This window comes from Limulus polyphemus, unplaced genomic scaffold (genome assembly GCF_000517525.1).
Source record: "Limulus polyphemus unplaced genomic scaffold, Limulus_polyphemus-2.1.2 Scaffold1589, whole genome shotgun sequence".
Classification (NCBI taxonomy): domain Eukaryota; kingdom Metazoa; phylum Arthropoda; class Merostomata; order Xiphosura; family Limulidae; genus Limulus; species Limulus polyphemus.
In genome coordinates, this window is record NW_013667199.1 from 88298 (window position 1) to 105777 (window position 17480).

General features: G+C 30.0%; 1 protein-coding gene across 3 annotated transcripts in view; it reads left to right on the forward strand.

Annotated features, from left to right (window-relative positions):
* Positions 1 to 17480, forward strand: part of LOC106464216 (CD109 antigen-like) — a 77309-nt gene that overhangs the window by 34284 nt on the left and 25545 nt on the right. For all 3 annotated transcript variants that reach the window (XM_013924345.2, XM_022391923.1, XM_022391924.1), the window contains exons 3-19: positions 909 to 1123; positions 1455 to 1480; positions 3385 to 3535; positions 4246 to 4319; positions 5076 to 5127; positions 6453 to 6526; positions 8070 to 8109; positions 8641 to 8725; positions 9710 to 9821; positions 10347 to 10568; positions 11897 to 12244; positions 12558 to 12752; positions 13246 to 13395; positions 13662 to 13787; positions 14395 to 14449; positions 16034 to 16184; positions 16920 to 17037. In XM_013924345.2, coding sequence (XP_013779799.1) covers positions 909 to 1123; positions 1455 to 1480; positions 3385 to 3535; positions 4246 to 4319; positions 5076 to 5127; positions 6453 to 6526; positions 8070 to 8109; positions 8641 to 8725; positions 9710 to 9821; positions 10347 to 10568; positions 11897 to 12244; positions 12558 to 12752; positions 13246 to 13395; positions 13662 to 13787; positions 14395 to 14449; positions 16034 to 16184; positions 16920 to 17037 — 2194 coding nt within the window. The remainder of the gene's footprint in view (positions 1 to 908; positions 1124 to 1454; positions 1481 to 3384; positions 3536 to 4245; positions 4320 to 5075; positions 5128 to 6452; positions 6527 to 8069; positions 8110 to 8640; positions 8726 to 9709; positions 9822 to 10346; positions 10569 to 11896; positions 12245 to 12557; positions 12753 to 13245; positions 13396 to 13661; positions 13788 to 14394; positions 14450 to 16033; positions 16185 to 16919; positions 17038 to 17480) is intronic.

The following is a 17480-nucleotide window of genomic DNA, read 5'->3' on the forward strand; positions in this document are numbered from 1 at the left end:
AAAGTACATATGTCGTTTTGTGAAAATTCTGTAGGTGATGATGAAAAATGGATATCATTTTTGGAGTGTACATGAATTACTGTAGAACATATAAAAATTTCAAAAGGATAAAACCATCACAGGCCTGTGTAATTTTTATGTATCATTTTGGTTTCTTTAAATTTCATAGCTTGCTTCAGTACTGTCAGACTACCAGAAATTACTGTATAAGATCTTTTTTTGATAATATATTTGTTGTGAAAGATAAATGCATATTTATATAGAACTTATGCTGATAAAACTGATTTTGTCAAAATTTACCATTACTAACTGCCTCATTATCAAAATAGCTTTGCTAGTATTTAGTAACTGTATTTGAATATAAGTTTGTTTGTTTTTAAAACCTGTTAAAAATAAAGTGAGAATCATGTCAGTTAAAGTAATGAAGCAAGACTTAGTAAGAATGTTTTTGTTTAAGTAATTATTAATTTTAATTTTCTCAATCTAGCCCTTTGTATACCTACTTTACTGAAATGAATGCATTGTATTCTTATATAGGAGAGGAAATTATGCACCTAGTTAATATAGTTATCCTAGTTATATGTTAAAAACTTGATTTTGTTACTTTTACATGATTAACTAAATTATAATTTTTTTCTATTTATTTTACATACAGGTTTTGGGTAAGTTTTGTGTATCAACAAAACATTCTTAGGAGTAGTGGACTGATCTTCATGAACTTCAAAACAATAGAATTAGTTTTAGCATCTGACAATATTAAAAATTTCTGGTTAAAGGAAAAAAAAGTTATTATTGTGATGAGCACATTCCCTCATCATAAGAAGTTGTGAAGAATGTATTCTTCATACCTGATTTTTGTATAATCATTTTCTAAGCATATAACTTTTTGTGATGTTTTTTATTATTAGAAAAGAAATTATTGCAAATGGAACAGAAGTACCTCCAGCTGTTGGTGGAACCTACACTATTGTTGCTCCAGCAAAGCTTAGACCGCATCTTGAGTATCACGTCAGTATATCAGTTTATGATGTTCAGTCACCAGTAGAATTGACAGTTGCTGTAGCTGGACCAGCAGATAATGGAAACTTCAATAACATGAATAGTGTTGTCACATTAAATTCTGGTAGGAGTTTCCTCTGTTTAATAAAACTAGTTAAAGAGTACAGTAATTAAACAAAGTCAGACAAAGTTAATATTAAGTTTTTACATTGATATGAATGTCTCATCTAAAGACAAGATGGTGAGTTTTTAATAATAAGATAGAAAATACTTGATTTGGGTGTTTTTATTAAATACCTTTAATACTGATAAACTGAATTAAGTAATGTGTACTTGAAGATTAATTACATACATGTACTAGTGTATTTACAATAATGTGTATTTGCAAGTTGACAATGTCTAAATTTTTTATGATCTGTGTAATGTCTGTTATTAAGTCACTTTCTTCTTTTTAGGTGACACTCGGATTGTAAATTTTCAGGCAAGTTTACTTTTGTGAACATTTTACGTTTTGTATTTTGTGATTGAGTCCAAATTGCATAATAAACTTTTAATGTTTTTTTTAGATTTGAATGTTTTGTTTAAAAACTGAAATGTGGACACTTCAACAAACATTAATTGTTCTAATAAATAAGTTGAGTATATGGCTATATCAAAATGATGGAATTACTTCTTGAGTTAGGCTAATACCTTGCAGATGCCTTTTAATCCTAACTAGTATGCATAACCTTACTATTATTACCACAATATTATTCTTATAGCTTTTCAAGATAAACACCAGATGAACTTGACTAGGAAAACTATTTTAGTATGATTAACTACTACAAAATATCTAAAGCCTTGTAGACAATGTACAGTATATGGCAAAAGTACTGACCCCCTATCAATAATGTCACAGTTTGGAGAAACACAAATAATGTAAACAATTTTTGTAATGAACTTGTTTTTATTCAAAACTCTAATGATCAAACTTAATGCTGTTATGTGTGAAGGAGGTTGAATGTCAGCAAAACCTGAAAGGAACATGTTTTGAGATTGTTAGAGGTATGGAACTCATAAATTCAGACTTCAAAAAAAACGTTTCTGGCAGTAAGAATGCATGATACAAGTTTAAGATGTAAGAAACAAATTTAAGCATAACTGTAGTTACTTTCCTTGTAGAGTAATTTGGCTATAGAATAGCTTACATTCAGGTACTTTAGAAGATGCAACATTGAAGGTGTTTAAAAAAGAGGATTTTGGGACAGGATAGCCAAGAAAAGTTAATATAGCCCAGAGTTCAAACTCTTCAGAAAGGAATTGCCTTAACTGACTAAGTACACAAATCTAACCTATTTAAACGCCTTGATTTCTTGAAATGGGAGGAGTCATAAAATCCATTTATCCAGATAGAATAGTTTGATTACTGTCTGCCCATTATGATTTTAATGACCAGGATGCAAGGGGGCCATGCTGGGGGAGGGAGAGGAGGACAGTGAAACCTTAAGTGTAATGAGTGTTGGTATAATAACCTTAAAGTAAAGACTTGGTATGGGATCACCTAGTCTACAGCCAATTGCATAAAATTTATCATGATAGTAAAAGTATCGATTCAATTTTAAACTTAAATAATTTCTGAATTAAGCTATTTTCTATCATATCACCAATGATTTTAATAAATAACAAACAAACCTCTTTAATCAATGGAGACTCTAAATTTAGGAATCAACGAATATTTTTCCAGTTTTGATGTTTATACATTTAATTTTATACTTTCAGTACATAGACTAACAGCAATATTAGGTTATAATTTTGTTGCTGAGCAACATGACATAAAAGCCATTCTTGGAATATAGTGTTACCAAAATTCACTGGCATTTCTATATATTAAAAGTTGTTAATGTAACCAATTTTTACATATTCTATGAATACACCACAAATTCATTTCATGACTGATCTTAATTTACCAAAGTCTGACTGCCTCGACTGCACTTTTTTGCTTCTTTGTTGGTCAAGCTTGATTTTACATCTTATTTATTTCAGTTAACTATGAAATATGAGGTTAGGGTATACTATGGGGTAGGGATGGTAGTAGTTGCCCTGTCCTTTTTGATGGGCTATACACAAGTTGTGAATAATGTACTTACAACTAATAAATAAAGACAACTTGTTTGTAAAGGTAAATCAACAGGGGATGGTAAGTGTTTTGAATTTTTAAAAATAAGCCAAATGATGTATATTCCTACTGACTTTAATGTATATGATATTAAAATTTTTGTAATTGTATAAGGTCATGCAGGTTACCAAATCATTGTTTGGTGATGAAAATAAACTAGTGTAAACCATGAATGAAGAGTTATCTTGAGACATTATAAATTAATTTTGATTTGTACTGATGACCTCTAGATTGGAGAATGGGGACCAGGAAAATACAAGTTAACAGTATCTGGACAAGGAGGTCTTTCTTTCCGAAATGAAACAAGTTTAGAATATGAGCAGAAAAGCTACTCTGTATTCATTCAAACTGACAAAGCCATCTATAAACCCAACCAGCTAGGTATGGTAATAACTATTTGAGAGTTTACAGGATGACATATTTACAGTAATTATTGACTTAAATCTGGATGGAGCTAACTATAAATGATGATCCTAAGAAACATCTTCAACAGTCCATAATTTTAGAACACACAACAGCTGTTAAATTAAGGCTGAAATCATTAATCAACTCTTTTCATGGAATTATAAGCAGAAATAATTAAAAAAAGTTATTAGCTATATTTATCTAAATATTTTTTCTAAACTAATAAAATTCATCGAATTCAGTGAACTTTGTTTATGAGGAAAAGATGAGTTTTTAAACTTGCATCTCTCTCCTCTTTGTTTAATTGTTACTAAAAACAGTTACTAAAAATTGTTACTAAATTCAGTGAACTTTGTTTATGAGGAAAAGATGAGTTTTTAAACTTGCATCTCTCTCCTCTTTGTTTAATTGTTACTAATGATTAGGTTTGTGCACTGTGAAGTTCTATACAAATAAGTAACTTACCTCTATAACCTGCAAGTACTTGAATTATTTAAAAATCATGTTTTAAATGTCATTTAATAATTCATAAAATAGCTTAGGAAAAAATGCAGATGCTGATATATAACTTGATGTTGCAGTTAAAATCCATGAATGGTTTACTTCTATGTTTAATCTATATATGTAATCCATTTGACTTAGTAACTTAGTATGATATTAACAAACAGTTGTATCTTTTGTTGCAGTTCAGTTCAGAGTCATTGTTGTCAACCCTTATCTAATTCCAAGTGTGACAGGTGCAATAGATATTCACATTACAGTAAGTAAATGTTCTTAATATTATAGTTATGTGAATAATTGTATTGCATTTTTCATTAGTGGAAGTAGTTGCATCAATCAGTGGTTCAAATTGCTTGAAATACAGAATCCATAGTCTAAGGCCATAGTATATTTGTTTTGTGTTGGTAGGAACTACAGGCCTCGTTACCAGTAGAAAGTTTTACATGTATGTTTGCTTTAATTAACCCTTTCATCACAGGTTGCGTGGAATCCACCCAGCTTGTAGCCACGAAAGTATGAGAGTAATTATACTATGACTTTTCATAATGTATGCACTATCACTACAAAATTATGCAGGTTATAAATGTTGTACTGTTATATACAAATTTAGTTGGTGGGTAAACTTTTTTTTGATGAAATTGGAAACTTGAAATGGGGTATAACTGTTCTTTGTGTTAGATATATATAAACATAATGCGAGTCTGTAAATGTATCAATTTGTTGAACATGTTCTATACAAAACAAAGTAATAACATAATGTCCAACTGTTCATAAGTTTCAGATATTTTTAAAATTAATTTGAAAGTATTTTTCCAGAATGTAATTTCTTATAATAATGGTTGTTAAATTCCTAAGGGGATTTCTTATAATCAAGTTACTTTTCACCATGCCTTTTCTGCCTTTATTAAAGAGAAACCTACAGTGTAAGTGCTATGACAAGTGTTTTGCTACATGGATTTTGTATATATTGTCTATGTAACAGAGATGAAATGTTTTTGTATTTATATTATCATAGGATGGCAAGGATAATCGTGTGAAACAGTGGAAAAGAGTGTTTACCTCAAAAGGTAAGATTGTTTTGTCTCTTCAAACTGACCATCACTTTTTTTACTGTTATGTTTATACAACAAGGATTACAAGGAAAAATTAGGATGACTGGCCTCAGGAACAGATTACCTTTGGATGCGACTGATACAGTTAATTTAAGGGAAAGTGTGATAATTATCTGAATAATAAGGGCTGACTGAGGTTTTTTTTGCTTTAAGGGTTTAGTTTAATTTAACGAATAGAACAGCCTATATGGACAAAAAGATCCCTAGTTGTCCTTTAATGTTATGCTATTATACAATTTACATCACGAGATGACGTGTTGTGAATACATAAATAGTTAAATGATTAACTTTTAGGCAGCTAAAAATAAAACCATAAGGTAATGGCAGACAGAAGTTCTGTATATTGTCAAATTTTAAGATAATAACAACTAGACCATAGACCATTTGAGAATATTGGCAAACTATTTAAAACAAACAAGTGAAACTACATTTATTAATGCCAATTCTGTAATGTTCAATATATAAAAACATTCATTGGCTCTGTCCCAGTGCACAAGTTTCCACCTAGGTTATAAACTGCCAAAAAAGAATTTAAAATTTTTTATTTTAAATTTTAGGATTATGGTAGAACAATTATGCTGATAAACCTGAAATATAACAAACTTGTATAAAACTGTATTTTTTTATTATTATCTGTAATCAAATTACATTAAAGTTGAATATTTTTTAGCTGATTTTTGTTTCACTTGTAATAAAATAACCTGGGGAGAGGCTGTACAAAATTTATATTTTTCATTTTCCAGTTAATTTTATAGAACTAATGTAAGTTATTCTTAACTTTTTTATTATTATTAAAATAGTTGCTTATTGTTTTTCTTTATATATTGATTGATATGGTCAGATAATTCCAGTTTTTTGTAATAAAGCAATTCCAGGAAAAGATTTTAAACAACCTTGTCCTCTTTGTTCTCCAGTTGCAAAGATTAATTGCTTTCTTACTGTTTTTCTTCCTAGTACTAGTATTTAGTTTTTCATCTGTTTGTAACTTTTACTCAGCCTATATAAAGCTGCTCACAAGACGTTTTATATGTGACTTAAAAGTTTAAAAAGTGTTTGTTTTTATTGCAGTTAAATAGCCTTTTTAAAGGCTTACTAATTTGTGAAAATATACAGAAATAGACAAAAAAATTAGTTTAATTTGATCAAAGTTTCTTTGTTATTTATCTGTTACGTGAAACGCTCATGAGAATATCTTATTTAAAGTGAAATTGTTCAAATTTGTTTCAGTACTATCCTTTCCTAACATAAATACCAAAGTCAAAGGAAATTATCTTTCTCAGGTATTGTGTCGCTGAAATTCCAGTTGGCTGACCAGCCTGTTCTAGGAGACTGGGATATAGTGGTAAACGTTTTGGTAAGTTGTATTTATATGCTGTTCTCAATAACTAGTTCATGAAATTTCTTGTTCTTTACTAGATGTATTCTACAAATTACTGCAAAATTCTAAGATTCATTATTTATAGTCCAAAGAAACTTGTGTACCTTCAGTGACTTTAAAGTAGGTAATCTGATAACAACCCTTAACAGGGAAACCTTGATTCATGTTCAAGTTTGGTTGAAGTAGCTTAATATACAAATATTCCTTGAACCGAAGTGTTTGTTCATTCAAACTACATCTTTTTATCTTATTGTTAGTTTTCATTACTAAGTTTGATTTTAGAAGAAAGTTAAAAATGATGTGTGAAAAAAAATAAAATTAATTTTTGGTTTTGTTTAAACTTTTATCAAATACTTGTTAAGTGAGAGTGGGGAAAACCCCATATGTTTAGCTATCTCGTGTAGTTAATGATAAACTTGTTTTTTCATGTATTTCCTTACAGGCTGGCTTGTAAAATGTGCCAAACTCATTACTGAATACTTGTTTGAATATTTGATAACTGTCCAATAGACTTCAACGCATTCATACATCAGTTATAAGTCATGATATATTGAACTCTGTGAAATTTTTGCTGTTTTGTAACCATGTTTTCATGTATTTAATATGTTGCCACTGTCCCTGAGTATCCATATAAACAGTGACACTGAAAATACTGGGAAATATTTTTAGTTATTTAAAGTTTCAGCAATTTCAATAACTTGCCTTTTTTGTTGGCATTTTCTTTTCATCAAAAAATATTATTTTCTAAGTGTTGTAAACAATTTTTTTCCAAGATCATGTTTAAAAATATTTTTGCAACAACTAGGCTTAACTTGAGTATGCTAAAGACTTTGTACTGGGAGTGTAAATGACAAGGCAACTTGAGTATAATAAAGGCTTTGTACTGGGAATGTAAATGCAAACATACATACTTTTATGAAAGTGACATACCCAACCTTCTTTTAGAAAATATTTTAATGTATTTGAATTTAGTGTAATAAATGTTTTATACATACAGGTATATCTTCAACCACAGGTTTGCTAAATACTGTAAATATTAACTTATTCAAAGCATACTGATTTCTTGAGCAATATACAGTAAAAAATAATTATCTGGCAATTGCTGGATCTGAGCAGTGCCAGATTGGCAAATTCTTCCTATACAGCACTTCCCTTATATTTAATAGGAAGATTTTGACATATTATTAATGCTCAAAACTAAAGTATTTCTACATCAACTATCACAAGATTTAAACAATACTAAATGTTATACAATATTGTACAGTATTTTAAAGGTGAATTACAATACAGGAAGCTAACAACTGAAGCTTACCAGCAGGAAAGAATGTAAATAAAGCCACAGAAGCAGCACCACTAAGCTACAATGAGCATTTTCATTTAGAGTTATTGAAATTTCTGGATACAAAGGTGTCAATTAACAAAGGTTTTACTGTACAATAAACTGATCTGAATGCAATGTGTTGCATTGACACTAATGAGTAAATGATATTTTGATAAATCTGGTATTTTCTACTTTTAGGGCCAGAGTTTTAACAAATCTTTCACCGTTGCTGAATATGGTAAGTATAGAAACAACTTTTAATGATCACTTAATAAAAATTTTTTTAAGTTAAAGCATAAGTGATGCATCAAAGAAATGAATTAATTGATTAATTAAACATTATTTTGTCTGTGTTTAATTTTTTCTTTTTTTTTTCCATTAAACTCATAATATTTTCTTACTTATTTTGCTTGTCAATATTGAGTGAGTGTGACACCAGAACAATGAACAGCCTCAATCTCTTTACTCGCTATATCCTCTTAACTTTTCCAGTCTTATTTAAGTGTCCTCATGTTGGAATGTTTAAGAGTTTCGATGATATGTAAAACTTCCTTTGTGAGTCAGACTGCTTTAAGCCACCTAAATGTTGTCTGTATTTCCTGTTCAAATTAACAGTGTAAGAATAGAATCACTTTAATAAGAGTTATAAATCAAAAGGTACCAAGCATTTTATTTTCATACCTTACAATTTAATTGTTGTTGGGGTTATGACACAATCACTGTTGTAGTTTTTTTTATAATAATGTAATGAAAATGTGGTTTCTTTCAGTTCTTCCTACTTTTGAAGTGAAGATTGACCTACCTGCCTATGCCACCTACAGTAACTCTTCTATTCTTGCCACTGTCAGAGCCATGTAAGTCTTGATATTAAATTTCTTAGTGGAGATAAACTATTTTTAATAACATATAAGTGTGTGTGTGTGGCTTAACATTTTTGGGCTGTTTTTTTTTGTTTATTGTGTAGGTTAAATTGGTAGTTGGCCATTTTATTGTTTTACTGAATAGGTGTAATTTGTATAATTATTACTAATGTATTAAAACAAATACTTGAATTTTGTATTTTACTGATCAGCCTCTAGACTAAAATTCATGACTAAGGAGCTACATAATTGTTTTCAGAGAACCAATTAAATCATTAAAATAAGTTTAAAAAATTTAGCTGTTTGGAATTACATCTCAGTTTATTGACTGTTACTTAAAATCAGATGCTTTTGAACATACCTTGATTTAAGTTTTTTAAATTTAATTTAAGATGTATGCCGACTTTAGAGTAAGGTAAGGCTGCATGGAAGAAGTTAAATATTGTTATCTATAGCATAGGGCACCGTACTCTTACAGAAAGGTGTAACTAGGATTTTGATAGTATATGTTAGGTCACTACACTACTGAAGATCTGTAATCAGTGCTAGAATTTTTTTCTACCTTTTTAGAAAGTTCTATACATGTAAAAGTACATGATCATTAGCAGCAGTTTATAAGATGCTCTTCAGTGTTGTGACTTTTATAATTACAGAGGAACTTACTACGCTGTGTGGGCATTATAATATGATGGTCAATCTCACTATTTTTTGATAAGAGTAGTGAAAAGAGCTGGTGGTGGGTAGTGACAGCTGATTGTTTTCCCTGTGGTTGACAGTTCAAACTTAAGAGATGGCAGCAGCTAGCCTCAGTAGCCTTGCTATAAAATAAGTGAAAATGATATATATGACGTATATATTGGACACTTGCTGTAAGCCAATGAAAGATAGTTAGTATTATGAAAATTTTTATTTGTATATAGTTGTAAGTTTTGGTAGTAAGAAACCTTGTTCTTTTGAAAATTTGCATTCCTTTTTTAGGTACACGTATGGTAAACCTGTAAAAGGAGATCTAATCCTTACAGTCACTTCACTATCAAGGTACAGCAGTTTTTCAGAAAGAGAACAACAACGCATTCAAAAGGAAGTCAGTGTAAGATTTTGCAATTTAATTTCTACTGACATTGTTTATATTTATCCCCCACCCCAAAGAAAATTTCTGTAGTGGCATTTGTTTTAAAACTTGCTACTATAAGCTGCCTGATTCTAACTACATATTGAGTATGATCATCATAAGTTAATGTACTGATAGGGTTGTGGTGAATAGTTCATGTAGAAAATGGTCAGTGTCTCATCAACATACGACTTTACAAGCAAATCATGATTCACATACTATATATGGTTTTAATAACTAAAATTTAATTTCAAACTTTAAAAACAAGGATGTTCTGAGTATCTAAACATTTAATGTTTTACGTACAATAAAATAAATTCCTTCTCTCTTTGTGAAAGAGTTTGGATAACAAATCAAACTAAAATTTGCATTCAGGGCTTAAAATTGGGTCATACAAACCACTTGATTATATCTGTTGGTATAAGATTACTTCTGAATCATTACATTTGTTGCATAGGGTTTAAGTGAATGATTTTAACACCCCTTTAAATGATTATTTTCCAGATCAATGGAAATGTGGACATTCAGTTAAACTTGCTAAAAGATTTAAAGTTGCATAAGGATACATTTAGAGAAGAAGTAGAATTCTTTGCTGTTGTGAAAGAAGACTTAACCAACAGGAAGTATAATACCACTAGTGTGTTATGGATCTATGATAATGATGTTAAAGTGGAACTAGTTAAAACTTCTGAAACCTTCAAGCCTGGACTAAAATACACATGTTTTGTGAGTATATCTTTCTTGTGTGCACTTATCATTTGGTTCTAAGTGCTGTAACTGAAGAGAGTGGTACTGACAGGGGTGAAAGTAAGCTGGTATGGTGTACTGGTAATAGTTTCAGTGCCAACATGCCTTAGTGGCAGAATATTTTGTCAAGGATGTAATTGATTTGACTGAGTGTGTAATGATTTGTAACTATGTTGGTGTATCGTAATATAATTAATTTAAAATATGCAATGTAGAACAAACAGTATTATCACATGTGAAAAATTAAATTGTTTTATTATTTATGATTATAATGCTTACTAAAAATGCCCACAAACAACTGAAATGGGCCAAAGTTTTCAAACCATGTCATTTTAATGTGTCCTTAGCCTCATTATTATAAGTAATTGGCAGGACACACCCAAGATCATATAATGGTAGAAAGATAACCTAAAATAGAAAATTTGGAGCAAAGATGTTATGTATTAGAGGAAAGTGAAGATTGAGAACTTATTCAAATAATTCATTCTGAAATTAGTTAATTAAAACTTGTATTAAAATGTCAATTATAAGCTACATTTTGATCTCAAGTTTGTTACATATATTGATAATAAGTTACAGGAGATAAGATGGTTGCATGGGTTGACACCATAACAATAAGAAATTACACAGGAAGTTATTTGTGTACATTGAAAGTTGCCTTCTCCTTAAGGGTTGAAATAATGTTTGTTGCATACTTTGTGTCGATAAAACAGTGAACTAAATGTTATTTGAAAAACAAATAAAGCTGAAATGATGCTGACTGATGTTGTCACAAATCAAAATGTGTTCAAGTTTAGCAGATAGTTTGTTGAATTTCAGTGATTGAATGATTTGGGGCAACTGAGCAGCCAAATTATATAAACAGTTGATGTGATATGGAAACATTGATTACTTTAAGTAGCAAGTGATGATTAAAATAATACTAGATAATGTAAAATATTAAAACAATATCTGAATTGTTAATGCTCCTGTATATTTCAAAATAGAACATAGAAATTATAAAATTCCATACTAAAGACAAATGAAATACACCTGTAAACTCAAAGTGACTAAATGAAAAAAGTGCAGATGTGTGAATTAATTATAAAATTCCATACTAAAGACAAATGAACTAGACCTGTAAACTCAAAGTGACTAAATGAAAAAAGTGCAGATGTGTGAATTATTGAAAAATCAACCTATAGAAATAATTGTCATAATTAATCAGTTTTCAAATAGTACTCACTGTAATTGTGTTAACAGATAAAATGTCCACTGTAATAAAGTGTACTAGTGACACTCCTTGTCTCATTCTAATCTTGTTGCAGTTAAAAGTTGCCTACCAAGATGACACTCCTGTAGATTACAGAGAGAACCAGCTAAAGGTGATGTATGGATTCTCTTATGATGAAAATGCATGGAAAACATCGATGCACTGGATACCTCAGAATGGACTAGTCAAACTAGATTTTTATCCTCCTAATCGTGATGTCTATGTTCTGGGGATGCAAGCTGAGTATCTTGGAAATATTCACTACATCGACAGTATTGAAGCAGCACACTCTCCCAGTAACAATTTCATACAAGTTGCCATGCTGACTACTTCTCCAGTAGTTGGCCAAAATGCTGAGTTTCAAGTGAATGCAACAGAACCCATCTCTCAGTTTGTGTATCAGGTATTGATTTCATAACATATTTATTGGGTAGCTGGTTTTGCACCTACAGAAATTATATTTTACAATTTAATGTAATAGTTGTAGGCATAGCTCTCCAATTTTAGAAGAGCGATAAGTGTAACTGTCATGTGTAGTTTCCATAATTAATTAATATTTTTAGGTGTCTCAAACTGGCAATGTGTACAACATATGTTTTTGTTGGTTTGCAGATATGATAGTAAGGATTGTGTGATTATAAGAATGGCAGAGTTCTAAGTGTAATGGAATATTGTATATAACCCATTAGTAACAGTGTATGAACTGTTTCTTGCAGGTTATGGGAAGGGGAGATATTATATATGCTCAAATGGTGAAAGTTCCTGAAGTTTCTACATACAATTTCAGCTTCCCACTTAATCACCGTATGGCTCCCAAAGCACGGGTGATAGTGTATTATGTCCGTGATGAAAACAAAGAAGTTATAGCTGATGCAGTCAACTTTGAAGTTGATGGCATTTTTAGAACAGAAGTGTGTATAATATTTTCAAAGTATTTTTATTGTGGTGTTTTTTATATAGTTTCATAACTTTCAACTAAAAAATACTGAGGTCTTAAGAAAATTATTTCAAGTAAACTTTTGTTCAGCTGTAAGTGAAATCAAAACTTTAATTTCAAGTAACTTGCTACTGTTTTTATTCCTATATTTGAAGATTGGGGAATTCATAATACTACAGAATTAAAGTTGACTAGTTTATGATTTGTCAACAACTTCATATCCATTAGGTATCAATTTCCTTTTTTAAACAGGTGTATTATTGTCAAAATATTCAATTTCTGCTTAATATATTTCTGATCCATAATTATTTCATTTATCATATATTATATATATATATATTTAAAAATTAAGTACAAACTTGAGAGGAATTTCAAAATTGTTATGTTTTGTTTTCTTTTTACCATTTAAACATTGAAATGTTTAGACTTTCTCTGGTAAAAAAATTCCATTACTTCAATTTTTTTAGGTGGACCTCAGCACAGATGTACAAACAACAAAGCCAGGAGGTCAAATAGAAGTGCAAGTTAAAACTAAGCCTAATGCATACGTTGGAATTTTAGCTATTGATCAAAGTGTTCTTTTAATGAAATCTGGTAATGACATAACACAGCAGAATGTAAGTATTATTAATAACCAATGATGTCATAAAACACAACTTTAAGTCATCTTAATTGTAAACATATTCCATCACCATGATACACATGGTCATGAAGTGCATCTGTGAATGAAAAAATATTCTTACCTCTTAAATCTCTTTCATCCAAGTTTATATTTATATTATAATTGTTTAAAGAAAGTAGTGAATGCAGTTTTAAAAACTCATTGGCATACAATTAAGTATTTTGTGTCTTATTCTTAATGTATATTTTCCTATATTTGCAGGTTGTTGAAGAACTAGGAACTTATGATACTGGAAAAAAAAACAAATTTTGGCCTCCCTGGTACAGGCAACGTAGAACTCGTTCTCTTTGGTGGCCAGGTTCCACATCTGCATCACAGATATTTAGTGTAAGTGTACTGCTGAATGCTTTGTAAATGTGTGATTTATACATCAAATTTTCTTTTCTTTATTGAGGAAATTAAAAGCAGGTAAAAGAATGTAAACACTTATGTAACATGCTTGTTCCTTGAACTTTAGTAAAACATGTAAAAGCTACACTACACAAATCTGTTGGGTATTTACATTATTATTTACCACTCATATTTCTGTGGTGTTTGTTTAATATTGCAGTAACTAAATTAGATGTACTTCTTTGCATTAATTATGTGCTGAAATAGCACTGTCGTCATAAATCATAGTAGTACTGATGCATTATACTTTGTAAAGTTTGTGCAACTGGAAATATTGGACTTGCTAGTTATACTTGATTATCTTGGACAGAAAAAAAAATCAGTATGTATTAAGTGAGTGATAAAATGTTCACATGCGTGCATCATCATGTGGGTTTAGCTTGGAACCTTACTTCATAAATGAGGGTTAATAATATTGTAATTTTTTCGTACTTTAGATCGTTATTTTTTTTAAAGTGCCTAAACAATAAACCACTTAAAAGATAATTTTTACTGAAGTGTTTTGCATATAATAGTTGCTAATGTATTTTCTGTTACTTTGAAGGATTCTGGAGTTGTGATCCTTACAAATGGTTTTGTGTACAAGCACGAAGAACTGAGTAAGTTTCATTACATTTGATTCTTACTTCAAAATAATTTGTTAACAACAGTTACAACACTTTGCTCTTAATCCCCCCCCCCCTTTTTTTTTTTTAGAACTGTATACCATTTTCCACTACAGTGTCCATCTGCCATAGATTCAACCATTTCAGATAATACATATATAAACTATAAATAAATATTTTATCCAAGGAAAATTAACTGTACATTGCTGAATATAAGAAACTTATAAACACGATGCTGGTAATTTAGATGCTTATTCATAGATCTTTTCAAAAGTCTGGTCCATTCATATGTATGAATTAAGATGGAGGTTCCCATATCTGTGGTATGTTTACCACAAGAGGTATATAATAATAAACTTTCAAAAATATAATAAACCCATTGCATCAATGTATTCCACTAGCCAGCACTTAATGTTGGCATATTGTTGATTCGACCTTGAATTATTTTTATTTACATTATTATTTAATACAAAATTGTCTTTGGTGTGAAACTGTTTGTAAGGTTTAATTTTGACTACATTGATGGTCCCACACGAATGTGTGTGTGTGTGTGTGTGTGTGTGTGTGTGTGTGAGCGCGTGGACGCGCGCACACACACACACACACACACACACTTATTTATTTATCAGATATTTACTTACAGATTATTACAACAGTGGTGAAGAACTGTTTTGTTTGAATGTAATAATAATAATAATAAGACAATAATAATCTTAACCTCCTATGGTATTTTTTTATTCAGTTTGTGAAAATATATTCGATGCCTGCTCAGAGACAGCTTATCAGCGGACTGTATAAGGCTGCATATATTTATTACCCTTTTGAAAATACTATTTACCTATAATAGTTTTAAAATGGTGAAGTTTGAAGGGGTGATCTGCAAAATTGTACTTTTCACATGTTTCTTAACTTTCTTCTTTCTAAAGCTGTCTAAATCATAAATGTATCATCTGAAACTTTATTATTTTCTTACTTGCAATCTATTTGTTGTAGACCTTCCTTCCTACATTACATTGGAACACAGGTTTAAAACGAGTCTGTAATGTGTCAGTTGTCTGAATGTATGTCATGGGTGAAGTTGACTGTTGTTATTTATAAGTATGTAGGCCATAGATAATTTTGATGTATAAAATAGTGTGGTGAATGCTATCTATTTGTTTTAGTTTTTTATCCGACCATTTCTTTCACCAAAAGGCATACTGTGTATGTTTGTTAGGCCTACTAATTGCAAGTGTATCAACACTATTTAGTTGGTCATTAGGCAAAGCATACATAACAGTGTAATAAATAGCTGTTACACAGTGTTTTCATTGCATTAAGCCATAAGTTGACCATAGTAAAATAATAAACAAAAAACAAATCAATGTTCCCTGATTATTATGACATGATTGAAATGCTGTCTAGATTTTGAGACTTGTATTTTTTTTATTAATGGAAGGTCAAAGTGGTCATAATACTGTACAGTGGCAGCAAAAGGGATAACACATTATGTTGGATGCTACATTTGTATTAATAAACTTACAATATGCATATTGTTTTTTCATTTTTTTTAATACAAGGTATTGTTTTTATTTGAAGTATTCTATAGATCCTATCCAGTAGCAATGGAGGATGACCCTTCATTGAAAACGATGAATGATGTTCAGTCTGTAAACAACAAAGACAAGTCCTCTGTCAGACTTAGAAAATATTTTCCTGAAACTTGGCTGTGGACTGACACAGAAGCAAGGTATGGTGATTAGGCTGTGAAGCAAAATGTCCAGAATTAGAGTAATTATATAATGTTAACACCATTGTAAAAAATATTTACATAAAAATATTTCAAATATTAAATCCGATACATCAAAACAGGACTAAAATAACATTTGATTCTTATTTTCATGGAATTAGCATTAATGCTTCTTCATTGTTGTTTCACCTATAACATTTATAATAGCTTTTGTATTTTCAATAAAAACCTCCATTTTTTTCTTTCTATTTATTTTTTATTGGGATTATTGTTTTACTGCTTATTAATGCCTAAAACCATGCATATTTCTTGTCTTTTTTGTTGATGTCTAGGTTAAAATTACATTTACCTTGGTTGTGATTTAGTCAGATTTATTTATTTTGTATTAGTTAAGGCAGTAAGTTAATGGAAGTTAGTACATTCTTAAAGTTCTTGGTATTTTCAGTTTGATTTGTTAGCTACCTAGTATACTCTGTAGATGAGTTGATACTCTCCTGTTACAATTAATCTCTAGTTATCTATTCAAACTTTTTTTTTTCTTTTCATAAACCTTGGATAGAACACTCAATTTTTTTCATTCTACATCATCCACCACACATGTTAACTAAGAACTCAATTATTGATGTATTACAGAATCTCGTTTTATGGATTTTCTTTGTTTTGTGTTAGAAATATATTCCTTTTTCATTATTTAAACAAATGTAATATCCATCTGGTTTGTTTCTTCTTATTTAGTGATGATGGCATAGCTTCTGTGTCTAGTAAAGTTCCTGACACCATTACTTCCTGGGTTGTTAGTGCTTTTGCCATGGATTCAGTTGCTGGGCTTGGAATAGCACCAAGTACTACAAAGGTAATTCAATACAATTCAGTGCAATAATATAATGAAATAAGAACACCAAGCACTCCTAAAATAATGTTAAATTGACAAACTGATTTTATAAGCATAATGAGGTGGTTTTATTTTGCTGAACATGCATGTTTTAGCCTGTCTTCTTACATACCCAACTACCACCAAACAGCCGTATTGTAAGGACTGTTAAGAGGATACCAAAGACTACTAAGAATTTTGATTCATAATATTTTTGTACTTTTAGTGTAAAATATTAACAGTGAGGATATTACTTGATTTTAGATTTGTATCAGTGTATAACGAAGTATCTCCAGCCATTCTCTTTATTAATGTATTTTATTCTTCCTTTTTTTTTTGTTGTGAACTATGTAATTAGTTTATATTTGATATGAAATTCTTTTTTTTGACAACTTTAAGTACATTTTCATATTTATTTTAATGTA